Source organism: Phycodurus eques, chromosome 10 (genome assembly GCF_024500275.1).
Source record: "Phycodurus eques isolate BA_2022a chromosome 10, UOR_Pequ_1.1, whole genome shotgun sequence".
Taxonomy (NCBI): domain Eukaryota; kingdom Metazoa; phylum Chordata; class Actinopteri; order Syngnathiformes; family Syngnathidae; genus Phycodurus; species Phycodurus eques.
In genome coordinates, this window is record NC_084534.1 from 9,003,026 (window position 1) to 9,016,521 (window position 13,496).

A 13,496-nucleotide genomic window follows, 5' to 3' on the forward strand; every position below is an offset into this window, starting at 1 on the left:
TATTTTGGGACCACTGCCTTTATATACAAAATATATATTCTATATTGTGCATTTATTTGTTTATGTATTTTTTTTATTTCAAGGATAGCCTCTTGGGATGCATTATCTCATTTTCAAGGGGGGTCCTTTCAACACATATATCCATCCATCCATTTTCTGTACTGCTTATCCTCACTAGTATACAAAATAATATTAAAGGTAAATCAAAATCATAATACACAAGCAACAGACACACAAGCACACATACACTTGATGCTCCCCTAAGCTGAGCCTCACCAACATCAAGGCACAAGATAAAGCATTGTTGGAATGTCATTGCTAAGTAAATATTTTAATACATTTATAATTGATTTCTTCTTTGAAGCATTATTATTAAATTGTGCATTTGCAATGCCTTGATTTTAGTGAGGTTAACAGAGTCACAGCCATGAATGCAATTGTACTCGGAACCTCTTATAGGTGTTCAAATAATACAGAATCAAAGACGTTAAATACAAAATAATCACTAAACCTTGACGTATTATATCATGAACATACGGAGTTAGTACAGGTTCGACAGTGCCACCACAACTTGGCTCAGAAAAAGGCTTAACGCCAGACTCTGCTTCGTTATTTGCGAGAAAAAGTCTCGTCTTGTGCAGACAGCATTTATAAAAGCAAAACGAAAAATTTGGTGTGGAAGACTGTGTGTGGAATTTTTTTACCTCTCATAAAACTACTCAGGAATTTTTAAGATAAGAAATTGGATCTATAAGCAGAATCAACAACGGGATTAATATTGGTCAAGTCCTATCAATTCCCACCAGTATTTTCGATGTTTGGGTATTCTTCAAGAGTGTCAAGTTTTTTTTCTTTTAATTAAACTATTACAAGGTTTGCATGCTATTTCTCTACTGTTATACAGCTTGTCAAACTTCAGGTCTTATTGTTGGTAAATGCTCAATAAGATTAAAAACCATGCAGATTCGGTGCTCAGATGGTGTTTTCTTGACTTGAATACCGCTGATAATGGTGTGGTGTTTGTGGTGCATGCATCTACTTGGTTAGAAGAGTACTATAACTTGTCTTTTTATTATTAAACCAAGATAACAGGGCAATCAATGTAATTAGTTAGTTTATGCCTTTCACATTGCAGTCCGGTTGTGTTTTGCGATTGACGGCAGCATTATGATACAGACTGTGTTTTAGCTTCGCAGCTCATAAATTATACAACACTTGGTGAGCAGTTGGCTTTCTGCAGCTGATTTGTGTATGTTTGGTGCAGAGCTGTTGGGCCTGCGAACAGAGGCAGAGTGGGAGGACGTGAGGCAGAGGATCATTGAACCTCAAGATGTAGCTCTGACTGTGGAGCTCAATAAGGTACTGACAGCATGAACATTTCTCTGCTTTTCTTGTCATTTAAGGTTGCACGACACAATATGTGTTGATGTAGACAAACAAAACCATTTACACCCAGGAATCTGTCTTTCAGGTAGAAAGAAGTTTTGAGTTATGATTTTATTCTCTAAAGCAGGGTCCTTGGAAGAATTTCTCCCCTGTAAGGGGTCCCTGGAACCCCCAAAAACCTTGTTTGTGTCTATGTGTATCTAATTATGCACTTGTGCTGTTGTCTCAGGACCAGCCTGCCATTGCTGCTCATTGTTTCAAAGAAGGGATGAAATTGGAAGCAGTCAACCCTGCTGCTCCCATCTCTATCAGGCCGGCCACTGTCGCCAAGGTAACAGACTTTACTGTCAAAACAGTCTCTTTTCTAATGTTTGCTTTTAAATCGTTGTGTTGGCTTTAAGATTGTTAAATGTTCAGCTTGACACAGACTTTAGCCAAAGTGCGATAAAACAGAAAAAAAAATCATTTTAATGTCACGTTTTCACCATCTCTAGGTGTTCAATGAGCAGTACTTCCTGATGACAATGGATGACCTTTGTGGTATTGAGGAGTTTGAAGGCTATGGGCGCTCCTTCCTGTGCCACAGAGATAGTCCAGGGATCTTTCCTGCTCAATGGAGTCTCAAAAATGGACTCCCTCTCAGCCCGCCACCAGGTTGTTTTGTTACATTTTGTCCCTCATAATCACATAACCTGATTAGATCACTCATACTGGAGCTTCTTTTCTATGACTCAAATTTTCCTCTAACACACATTGTTCCCTTGCTTCTGAACAATGTGTCATTATTACTTTTTGTTTACTTTGTGTCGTGTATAGGCTACCAGGGTCCAGACTTTGACTGGGCCGATTATCTAAAACAGTGTGAGGCCGAAGCAGCTCCTCAGCACTGCTTCCCAACTGTAAGTCAGAATGACCTTTAACATATGCCAATGAAGTGCCAGTACCAATCAAATGTGAAGCTTATTGCTATCTGGTACTATCACACTGGTGTTATGTGAAGACTGAATGAGAAATGGCCTTGTAAGCAGAAACACAATGGAGCAATAACATTTGCAAGTTCCCTTCACATAGCTCACAACATAAAAACAAATGAAGTAAAAAGTATTAATGTGACCTTGCTCAATATATATATATATATATATATATATAATTTATTAATTTTGTTATTCATGTCATCTGATTGTGTTCAGTCAGTGTCCATGTGTGTACTGTGTAATAATAACTTTCATGGTAGATAGAATACATCGTAAATGCAAGATTTTCTTCAGATTTTTTTATTTCATCACCAGAGACGGGGAGGATATGCCATTTATTTGCCTAAAACTGTTCTCTTGTTTCGTTCTACACAACCAGGAAACGGGTGAACATAGCTTTGAAGAGTCTATGAAACTGGAAGCTGTCAATCCGCTGTCACCAGAGAACATTCACGTGGCAACAGTCACCAGGGTGAAAGGGCAATATATTTGGCTCAGCCTGGAAGGTGAGAGTGAGGACTGAAAGAAAGATTCCTGGGTTTGGTTTGTCTACATTAACACATATTGTGTCCTGCAACCTTAAATGATAAGAGTCTAACCTGAGCCATGTCACTGTAGTTTAACCTCTAATGGAGAAGGAATAAAATGCAGATCATAACATATTATGACAACTTATTAAAAAAATAAAGAAATAAAAAACCTTCACTCAGCATCAGTGTTTCGTAAGGAAAGTCATAATGTCTTTGTGCATATTTATTCAGGTCTGAAGCAGCCCATGCCAGAGTTGACCATTCATGTGGACTCGCTGGACATCTTCCCTGTAAGCTGGTGTGAGACAAACGGCTATCCTCTCGTGTACCCCATCAAGCCCTCAGGTAAGCAGCTCTTCACAAACCAATGTACAGCTATGCTTAAAAGGGTTTCCTGCAAAATCAATGCACTTCAACAGCAGTTATTGATATTTTCTTCCCTTTGACCCAGAACAAACGTTACCTCCTTTTCGCTATCAGGATTCTACATCAACACAATAAATAACAAAGCATAGTACCGAATGCGATATAATTTGACAGGGGCCTAGATACATGTGATAGATGTGAAATGGATTGTTTCATCAATGTAGATGATGAATAAGGTATCCTAAATCAGATCTGGATGAAAGGACACCACTTCTCACTTTGTTCCCAAAACAAATAGTATGGTAAATTAATAAAGTAAAGTAATTTTTATGATCTCTTTCTTGGATAGTCCTATTTTCTTTCATGGGTCTCTTGTTATATACATTCATCTTGTTTAGCAATCTTAAACAACTTGGAGACATGTTACAATACATGCTGTGAATTATGGGTACGTTTCATTAATCCTCCATCTCATGATTTTAAAGATACAATATAAATATAAAAATATTCTTTCTTCAGTGTTTATATTCCTAAAATGTTGTAACCCTTTATACAGGGATGCTAAATTGCCCACCTGACATCTGTAAAAATTAATACAAATTAACACTTGATTGAAGAATATGGAAATACCCGAAATAAAACTCATACATACTAGAGTTATTTGTGCATGCTGAGAAATCTAAATTTTCATCTCCCCCATGCGCATATTCAGGTGATGTATATCATAACCCTAACTATACACTGTTATACATTTCAGTAAATTCTACTGTTATTTACCACATACCACATAGTAAAATGCAGTAACTTGATTATACAGCTATAGTCAATCACTCTACAGTAATTTACTGTATGGTATGAGGTAAATAACTGTAGAATTTACTGAAATTTCTAAGCTTTGTACCGATCATAAATCTCCCATGTTATGTCCAAAATTATAGCCAGGAATTAGCACATAAACTTACAAACCCGCAACTAGAGCCTCTTTTGCAATGCCTTTTGATTCTGTATTGTTAACTTACATACAGTGACCAAAGCTGACTGTAATGAGCAGTATGAAAAGGGATTATGAATACAACTATAACACTCTTAAACATTTTTATTGCACAAATGTATTTATTGTCTTTCAGTGGAAAATGAGAGGAAGATTGCTGTGGTGCAGCCTGAGAAACAGTGAGTATAAATTTGGCTATTAGTCAGACGCCTGAATTTCTCCAACTGAATCAACTTTCTTGACTGACTCATTTTGCATCACTTTGCAGTCGAGCGCCACCAAAGTCGTCATCACCTGACACTGTTAAGCAGCAGATGGCAAATCAGCCAGAGGCTGGTCAGTGAAATCTGTCATTTACAAAGCTCGAAATATTTTCCCTGTTTGTTGCCTCCCACAATCATATGCATGTTGTGTTTTGATCCACATTGAAGGACATGGAAATGGAAAATACTGCTGTCCCAAGATCTACTTCAACCATCGCTGCTTCTCCGGGCCATACCTTAATAAGGGACGCATAGCTGAGCTGCCTCAGTTCATTGGCCCTGGAAACTGCGTCCTCGTGATCAAAGAGGTCATTTTGTTATCATTCAATTGTTGTGAGATCCCTTTATATTTACTTCAAATAAAAAAGATGACTATGACAAGAAGAAAAAGATAGTTTGTCCCCATTTATCTTACTAGAGGCTTTACATACCTACCGGTACATACAGATGATCTCAATAAAACGGTACATACAGATGATCTCAATAAGAAATAATAAATAATATCATGTATCAATTCACAACACAGTGAAATATTTCATGATTTAGTCTTTTATATTTTTGATTATTACAGCTTACAGCTAATGAATTCACCTTCTTGAAGAGTTTGAATATGACATAAGAAACCATCAAAAAGATTTTTAAGATAGAAACTAGGTAGGTAATTGGCCTTCTGAAAAGTATTTTCCAATGTGTTTACTACGTCTATATAATATACTGTATGAGTTTAACGTTTTGGAATTGAACTGCTAAAATAAATGAACTTTTCGAATTTATTGTGAAGCACCTGTACATGAATTTAATCTTCAGCTGCCAGCAATTATACATTAATATTGCTTTATTACAGTGGTTGCCGTCGATTATTGAGCCAAGACATATATTTTACATTAGAAACATCTCTCAGCACGCCATCAAACAAAAATATCACAAAAACTACATACAGTATACCCCTACATACTCGCAGTGTTTTTTCCTTTCTTTTTTGCAGGACAACCAACCCCGTAAACGCTTATTAGCAGTTTACCCCCTTATTGAAGAATTTGGGGGATTTAAAAAAAAAAAAAAGGAAAAAAATATATATATATACATATATATATAATTTTCAAAGCAATTATTATAGCCGTCAATTACTATATCTGCATATTGTCACTATTCACAGTCCAGCCCTGTCCCTATCCCCCATGAATAGCAGGGGTCCACTGTACACCAAAAAAAGCTAGGTAATCGTGTGACACAAAATCTCAAATACGTACTTCCTTGATAGTGCTACACACGACACCAGTGCAGAATAAACCACCAAAGCCACCAACACCCAGATAACCGTCAAGTGTTGCATTTTTTACTGTTTGTGCAGGTTTTGACTCTTCTGATCAACTCTGCATACAAGCCAAGCCGCGTGCTGAGGGAGTTGCAGCTGGATCAGGAGAGTCGCTGGCAAGGCCATGGGGAGACTCTCAAAGCCAAGTGAGAGGAAACACCATTTCATATAAGACAACCAGCAGGAATAGTACAAGTGCTCACAGCTGGGCTAGTATATTATACATGCTAGTCTACAAATGTCCTGAAAGCACGAGTGGACGTAAACATGTGCCTCTCTTGTTTTTCAGATACAAGGGAAAGAGCTACCGAGCTACAGTGGAAATTGTCCGCACAGCAGATCGTGTGGCAGACTTCTGCAGGAAGACCTGCATCAAGTTAGAGTGCTGTCCCAACCTGTTTGGACCTCGCATGGTTCTGGAGCGCTGCTCAGAGAACTGCTCCGTCCTCACCAAGACCAAATACAGTAGGTGTTTTCACCACACAGCTGGACACGTTGCATGTAAAGCCTTGCCGTTTAGTATTGTTGAGCCACTAAAGTCGGAAATTGAAAATTCAATGTTAAAGTTGCTTCAGAGTTGGAACCGTTGGGATGGGTGACATCACGACAGATATCAGCGTGCCTGTTGGGATCTCAGTTTAATGAGCCCTTCCACACTCCAAATATATGCATGTTAGGTTCATTCAAGACTCTAAATTGTCCTAAAGTGTAAATGTGAATGGTTGCTTGTCTATATGTAGCAACATGACAAGTGGCAGCCATCTTGGTCGAATTTTCGAAAAAACATGGAGTGAGCAAACGGAGAAATTGAATTCAGAATGAGTTTTTATGTGCGTAATTGAATGGATAAACGAGTGATTTTGCAAGCAGGTGTGTGTGCGACACAATATGTATCTAACTGTATATTCACTTGCCTACAAGGAACAAAACTACTACAACTAAAATTGAAAAAACATTTTTGTAAACGAAATAAAATAAAAATGACAGTTTTTAAAAAAATGTTTTAACCAAAATGACACGTTATGTTTGCAAAACTAACTATAGTTACAGCGAAAATATCCTTAATTTTCGTCTTTGTCAATCAATTTTATACGTGCTTTCTTTTTTTTTTTAAACATATTAATTTCAGAGCAATACATCGATACATAATGGATACGGAATGGAGGTCAAACAGTCATTTGGGAATTGTAGTTCACTTACTGGGTATCGCCTAGAAGTGACGTTATCGGGCAGCCCTCGTATTGACTGCTCGCCAGACTGACAGCCAGACCAAGGACAGGTTTTGCCGCGAAGCTAACATTTACGTCCAAACTATTTTTGTTGGTACCTGTTGCTAACGGAAATGGGTAGATGGTTAACCGACAAGCTAGTGCCTTAACGGGACCTGCACGTCGGTTATTCGTCGTATTCACAAAAGGCAGAGCTGAAAGCAGAACAGGTGTTTGTCTCACTGACAACAGCAGGTGATTGAACTACTGCAACAAAAGGATATTTTCACAGCACGACTTAAATACTTGGAAAACTTGAAAAGCTTTGGCACAATAATCATAAACTCAACAACAACCAAAAAATACTGGATGCTCTTTGACTGGAGATACAGCAGGTAAAAGCAAGCTTACTCTCTATCTGTCTATCTAACGGTCAAAAATCTGAAAGTCTACTTGACAAGTTTGGTATTTAGCAACAAGGGATAGAAGTTGATGTTTTTTGGTAAGCTAAACATATTAACACATACAAAAGCCATACTACAGCATGTATTTCATGAATGGTTTTCCTGTACATTGTGATGCATCTAACCCTTATGGACAGCACCTATTGCACTTCAAATTCTGTGGACTGTTATACAGTGCCTGTAGTTGATTTGTGGATGGTTGTTCATCTGTTAATTAGTACTTTTGTTGATGTTTTTTGTTGTTGTTGTTTGTATTACACAATACTTATTGTGATCTATTTCTCACACTTGAAAAATACCCCAAATAAAAAAAATAATAAAAAATTCTAAAACTAAAATTCGAAAATGAAGCATTTTTGAAAAAAATAAAAACTAACAAACCTGCTCTTAAAACGAAGTAAAAATAACTGAATTTGAAAAAGTCAAAACAAAATAAAATGTCATGCATGTATACGTACATACATGCATGTATACACTATATTGCCAAAAGTATTCGCTCACCTCCCTTGACCAAGATATGATCTAAATTGACATCCCCTTCTTAATCAATAGGGTTAAATATGACCTCGGTCCACTTTTTACCACTTTAAAAGCTGTACCCAAAGAAAACCCACTTAGGCACGGGGAGAACATGCAAACTCCACACAGGCGGGGCCTGGATTTGAATCCCGGTCCTCAGAACTGTGAGGCAGATGTGTTAACCAGTCGTCCACCGTGCTACCCCTTTACCACTATAACACCTTTAATTCTTCTGAAAAAGCTTTCCACAATGTTTAGGTGGGGAATTTTTGACCACTCTTCCAGAAGCACATTTGTGAAGTCACACAGTGATGTTGGACGAGAAGGCCTGCCTCTCAGTCAGCACTGTAATTCATCCATTTTACCAGGTTGCTGTGCAGGCCAGTGAAGTTTGTCCACACCAAAGTCTCAACCATGTCTTTATGGACCTTGTATTGTGCAATGGTGCACAGTCATGTTGGAACAGAAAGGGGCCATCCCCAAACTGTTCCCACAAAGTTGGCGTTGTTCAAAAACTCTCAGTATGCTGAATTCTTCAGAGTTCCTTTCACTGAAACTGAGGAGCCAATACGATATTATTCATTCATTCGAGAGGTGGGGGACACCCTGAACTGGTCGCCAGCCAATCACAGGGCACATATAAATAAACAACCATTCGCACTCACATCCACAACTACGGACAATTTAGAATCCTCAATTAACCTACCATGCATGCAGGAAACCGGAGTGCCCGGAGAAAACCCACGCCGGCATGGGGAGAATATGCAAACTCCACACTGGCGAGGCCGGATTTGAAATCGGGTCTTCAGAACTGTGATGCAGATGTGTTAACCAATCCTTCACTGTGCCGTCCAATATTATATTAGATAATATATAGGAGCCAATCAATGCTCCTGACTTTGCGGGAACAGTTCTTCCATTTCTAAGATGGCTGAGCACCACTGCACAAAGCCATGTCCATAAAGACATGGATGAGAGAATTTGGTGGAGATAAACTTCACTGATCGTAAGAGAGTCCTGGCATTAACAGGATAGAACACCTACGAGATGAATAAGAGTGGAAACTGAGAGCCAGGCCTTCTCGTCCAACATCACTGTGTGACCTCACAAATATGATTCTGGAAGAGTGGCCAAATATTCCCTACACATACTCCTAAACCTTGTGGAAAGCCTTTTCAGAAGAATTAAAGCTGTTATGGATGTTTGTTTATATGTGCCGCTGGTGACCAGTTTAGGGTGTACCCCGCCACTCGCCCAAAAGATAGCTGGGATAGGCTCCAGCACACCCGTGACCCTAGTGAGGAGAAGCGATACAAAAAATGGATGGATGGATAGTGGTAAATGGTGGACCCACATCATATTAAACCCTGTTGATTAAGAAGAGGATGTCACTTTAGATCATATTTGAGTCAAGACAGGTGAGCGAATGCTTTTGGCAATAATCTCACACACGCATGCACGCATGCACGCATGCACACGCGATGTTGCGTTGATGTAGGAGACCGGGAATGGATTATGTTAAACCTTAAAGGTTCCACTATAATTATTTTTGCATGAGAGATAATCTTCTAATTACATCCATGTCTTTGTTTTACACATTTATTTAAATTCTCAGTTGCGCACAGATTTAAATGACGACAATTAAGTCAGGCTGGCATGCAGCTTTACAGCTGTTGTCTTGTCACTAGCATATTACTACGGCAAGAAGAAGAGCAAACGCGTGGGCCGCCCGCCTGGAGGCTACTCAGTCCCCGAGGCCGGAGTGAAAAGAAGAGGGAGGAGGAGGAAGAGAAGGAAGCAGCTCTTTGTCCATAAAAAGAGACGCTCTTCAACGTCTGTAGATAATACACCCGCTGGCTCTCCACAGGTAACACACTGGCACTTTCTTCAGAAAATGTGATAGAAACCACTACTTATTATTCATTTTCTACACACAAATAGTACTCAGCACTCACCTCAACTCAACTTTAACAAAATGAAATGTATTTGTAACAAAGTGTTGTACATAAATCACAATAAAAATAATAATGAAGAAATAATATTTTATAAATATACAATAACCGCCCCCACATTGGCATTTTAAATACAGGAGGTGCTTTTTTTCCCCCTTTTGTTGCACAGTCTGCATTTTTCGTCAATGAGCGAGAGGAACACCAGCATGAGAGCGCCGGGATGCTGAAACTGTAATCTCGCGATCACAGCGCGCGTGACGTTACTCATGTATGCTACAAGCTAAAGTTTGAATCAGAATCAATTATCTTTGTTTGCCAAGTATGTCAAAAACACACAAGGAATTTGTCTCTGGTAGTTGGAGACGCTGTCGTACGACAATAGATTAACTGCCGTTTCAAACAGCCGTTAGTTTGTCCATTGGGGAGTGACACACTTCTGCTCTCTCATTGATTCCTCTCTCTTGCATCACTTTATTTTGATGTCACGCCTCTCTGTATCTCCTCTGGGATGTATTCCTCATTGAGGTTACGTTAGAAGGTTGCATGTCGTTATGCTGTGGTGTTATGCTGTTTTACTCTTTCACTATTTGGAGATTCCCCATTATAGACCAACAAGTGCATATTTTTGCTGGAAACCTGTGCAAATGTGGTGGGAACACAAAGTTCTTGGGACTGCTGCAGTCTCCCTCTTAAACACTGTTACTAGTCACCCTAAAAAAAATACACACTTTTATGGCATATAAAATTTCAGTTACAAGATTCCCACCATTTCTTTGATTTAACACACAATGGTCAGATTCGACCCGGCCCAGCTTCCGTATACACTTAGTGTATATAAATAAATAGGTCATCAAATTTCAGTATGAGTGAAAGTATGAGGTTTAGAGTTTTTTTTTTCTTGCTGTCAAATGTCAAATTTGACCGGTACACTATGTAAGGGTTAAAGGGTTATCTGACACTATGCCTTACTTTCATTGAATTTCTGCTTAACAGAGCTTTGACATCCTTGTCTGTGGCTCACAGGGCAGTGGCGAAGAAGAAGATCTTGATGAAGACGACTCCCTAAGCGAAGACTCTGGTTCAGAACTGCAAGAAGATGATTCCGAACAGTCGGTAGAAAAGTCTCAGCCCCCTACACCGTCCCCATCCCCACCTGCAACGCCCAGGCCCACACGGCGGCGCCGGAAACCCCGCTCGCCCTCTTTCTCAGACGATGAGAACCACCCTCCGTCACCAAAGGTAAAACGTGATGCAATGCAGGTAATCTTTAACGTTTGAGTTTGCTGCACAAACGGTTAACCTGTTCCTGACAAAAATTTTAAAATATGGAAACCCGCGGTAATGTTCCTGACAAAATTTTAAAAATATGGAAATTCAGACAAATTGTTCTGGAAATGAATTTGTATAGGTTGGCAGCTCTGCAGTCATAGCCAAAAATGCAATTTTACTAATAATTGGCATAGTAATTTCTTTCGATGTTTTGGTTATCGGCCTTGGGTTCCTCATTTTCGGTTTCTTTCAAGAATTTTCATTTGGTGCATCACTAGTATCTATGAATACATCACTCTTTTTTAAGAAAAGGATGCAACTGCTTTCTGTCTTGGTAGATTGCACAAAAAGGTGTGCACAATTACATATATTATCATATGAACGCCGCCACGCTTGACTGCAAGTCACATACGTCTTTCCCCGTCTGGAAGCTATAGGCTGTGTTCCACTGGGATACAGCAGCCAATCATATTGCAGCGGTGCATGTCCTCCAGCCAGTAGTATTGGAGCAAGGCGTGTCCTGCCTAGAACAATGGGTTTCCTAATAACGCATCCTGGCTTGATCTTATTTTGCAGACGTCAAAGACAGAGCCTCCTCAAAAGTTGTGCTTTGACACTAGCCCCCTGGAGTGGAGCGTGACTGATGTGGTTCGTTTCATCAGGACTACTGACTGCGCACCTCTTGCACGCATTTTCATGGATCAAGTAAAATATGCACACAAAGACACATGCATGCACAAGTTCCTTAGGGTAACTCCAATCTGCTGTAACAACTGTCAAACGTGTTTGTAGGAGATCGACGGACAGGCTCTCCTGCTCCTCAACCTGCCAACTGTGCAGGAGTGTATGGACCTGAAGCTGGGACCGGCCATCAAGCTGTGCCACCACATTGAAAGGGTCAAATTGGCATTTTATCAACAATTTGCCACGTAGCTGAAGGACAATAAATAAACGAGGGACTATTTATTAATACTTTAAAAACACTGTCATGTCCCATTTTGACCTTGCTTACACTGGATGTCTTGAACCCTGCACATGACCATGTGATGTTGGACAACAATAGAAGAGAGCTGGGAAGAGCAACATCAACACTGAGATTTCTGGGTGTTAAAAAAAAAAAGTACAAAGAGCTGCACAAGGTAAATAAAACACACAACCAGCCCTCTTCAGATAAGGACTGAAATTAAACGAATTGTTGCCCTGAACCCTTTTAGTAAGTTTAAAAGCCTTTATTAAATTAAATTTGTTTTGAATACAAGGTGATTTTTGAGGCTGTGAAGCTTACGTTTTCATGGCAGGTTTTAGAAAAGGCTTTTTAACTATTTTTTTTTCTTGTCTTCTGAGTGCTCCAACACCTGCCACCACCATTTTATTTTTTATTTTGTTGTTACGCCAATATATTGTCATACATGCTTGTGATTATGTGATATTGCTGTGTCAAGGAAGAAAGTATCGAGCCCCCCAAAATCTGGTACGCTCACATTCACTAGTCCAATTCAAGTGTAAAGAACATTGGTGTCAACATTTATCTTGCACCTCAGAAGTGATACCCTTTGACGACTAAGTTGCATTTTGTCACAGTGATGAAAAACATTTCTCAATATGAAGCCAACTACAGTACATACACTTTGCGTAAATATATTGAAATGATCGTGGTAGGGAATTTCATTGACTGATATTGTCTGCTCTCAGTGAGGAAAACGCTAATAGTTTTCTAGTTGTGTTGTGATACAATGGTAAGTAAAACCATGCACCGCATAGCAATACAGATGTGACTGGGTGGTTGTATATAGTGTATACAAATATCTCGAGTGTATCAGGGTAATTAAATGAAATTTGATAAAAGTAAATACTCTTACTAAGCAACGTGGAAATGCTCTAAATATTCACTATATTTGCACAGAATAGTTTCATTCTCTTTTTCAATTAAACATTGTTTATTTGGAGCAATATTCCAGAGATTATTTGAGCCAATTTACACCATAATTTATTTTGGAATGACCTCAACGTGAGCAGCAAATAAATCGACAGATTGAAAACAATGGGATGCTTTTTGAAGAAAAAACAACAACAACAACCCTTCCTTTAACCTGTCTTTGTAATGTTATCAGTTGTGATGTTATGTTAAGTGTTTCGAAAGAAAAAGAAAAGGTTCTGTTGATTATTTTGTCGTCTATTGTTACTCAATACAATTAATTAATATTGAAAGAAAACACTGCAATAAAAAAAAAACCCGCCCATGTAATTTGATTTCGCAGT

General features: G+C 38.9%; 1 protein-coding gene across 1 annotated transcript in view; it reads left to right on the forward strand.

Annotated features, from left to right (window-relative positions):
• The window catches only part of sfmbt1 (Scm like with four mbt domains 1), a 28,075-nt gene extending 14,605 nt beyond the window's left edge, over positions 1–13,470 (forward strand). The window contains exons 7-21 of the mRNA XM_061687800.1: positions 1,265–1,359; positions 1,616–1,717; positions 1,881–2,040; positions 2,203–2,285; positions 2,740–2,866; positions 3,122–3,235; positions 4,384–4,426; positions 4,516–4,583; positions 4,679–4,818; positions 5,862–5,971; positions 6,115–6,290; positions 9,705–9,883; positions 10,992–11,207; positions 11,814–11,942; positions 12,030–13,470. Coding sequence (XP_061543784.1) covers positions 1,265–1,359; positions 1,616–1,717; positions 1,881–2,040; positions 2,203–2,285; positions 2,740–2,866; positions 3,122–3,235; positions 4,384–4,426; positions 4,516–4,583; positions 4,679–4,818; positions 5,862–5,971; positions 6,115–6,290; positions 9,705–9,883; positions 10,992–11,207; positions 11,814–11,942; positions 12,030–12,170 — 1,883 coding nt within the window. The 3' untranslated portion in view covers positions 12,171–13,470. The remainder of the gene's footprint in view (positions 1–1,264; positions 1,360–1,615; positions 1,718–1,880; positions 2,041–2,202; positions 2,286–2,739; positions 2,867–3,121; positions 3,236–4,383; positions 4,427–4,515; positions 4,584–4,678; positions 4,819–5,861; positions 5,972–6,114; positions 6,291–9,704; positions 9,884–10,991; positions 11,208–11,813; positions 11,943–12,029) is intronic.
• Positions 13,471–13,496: the final 26 nt, after the last annotated feature.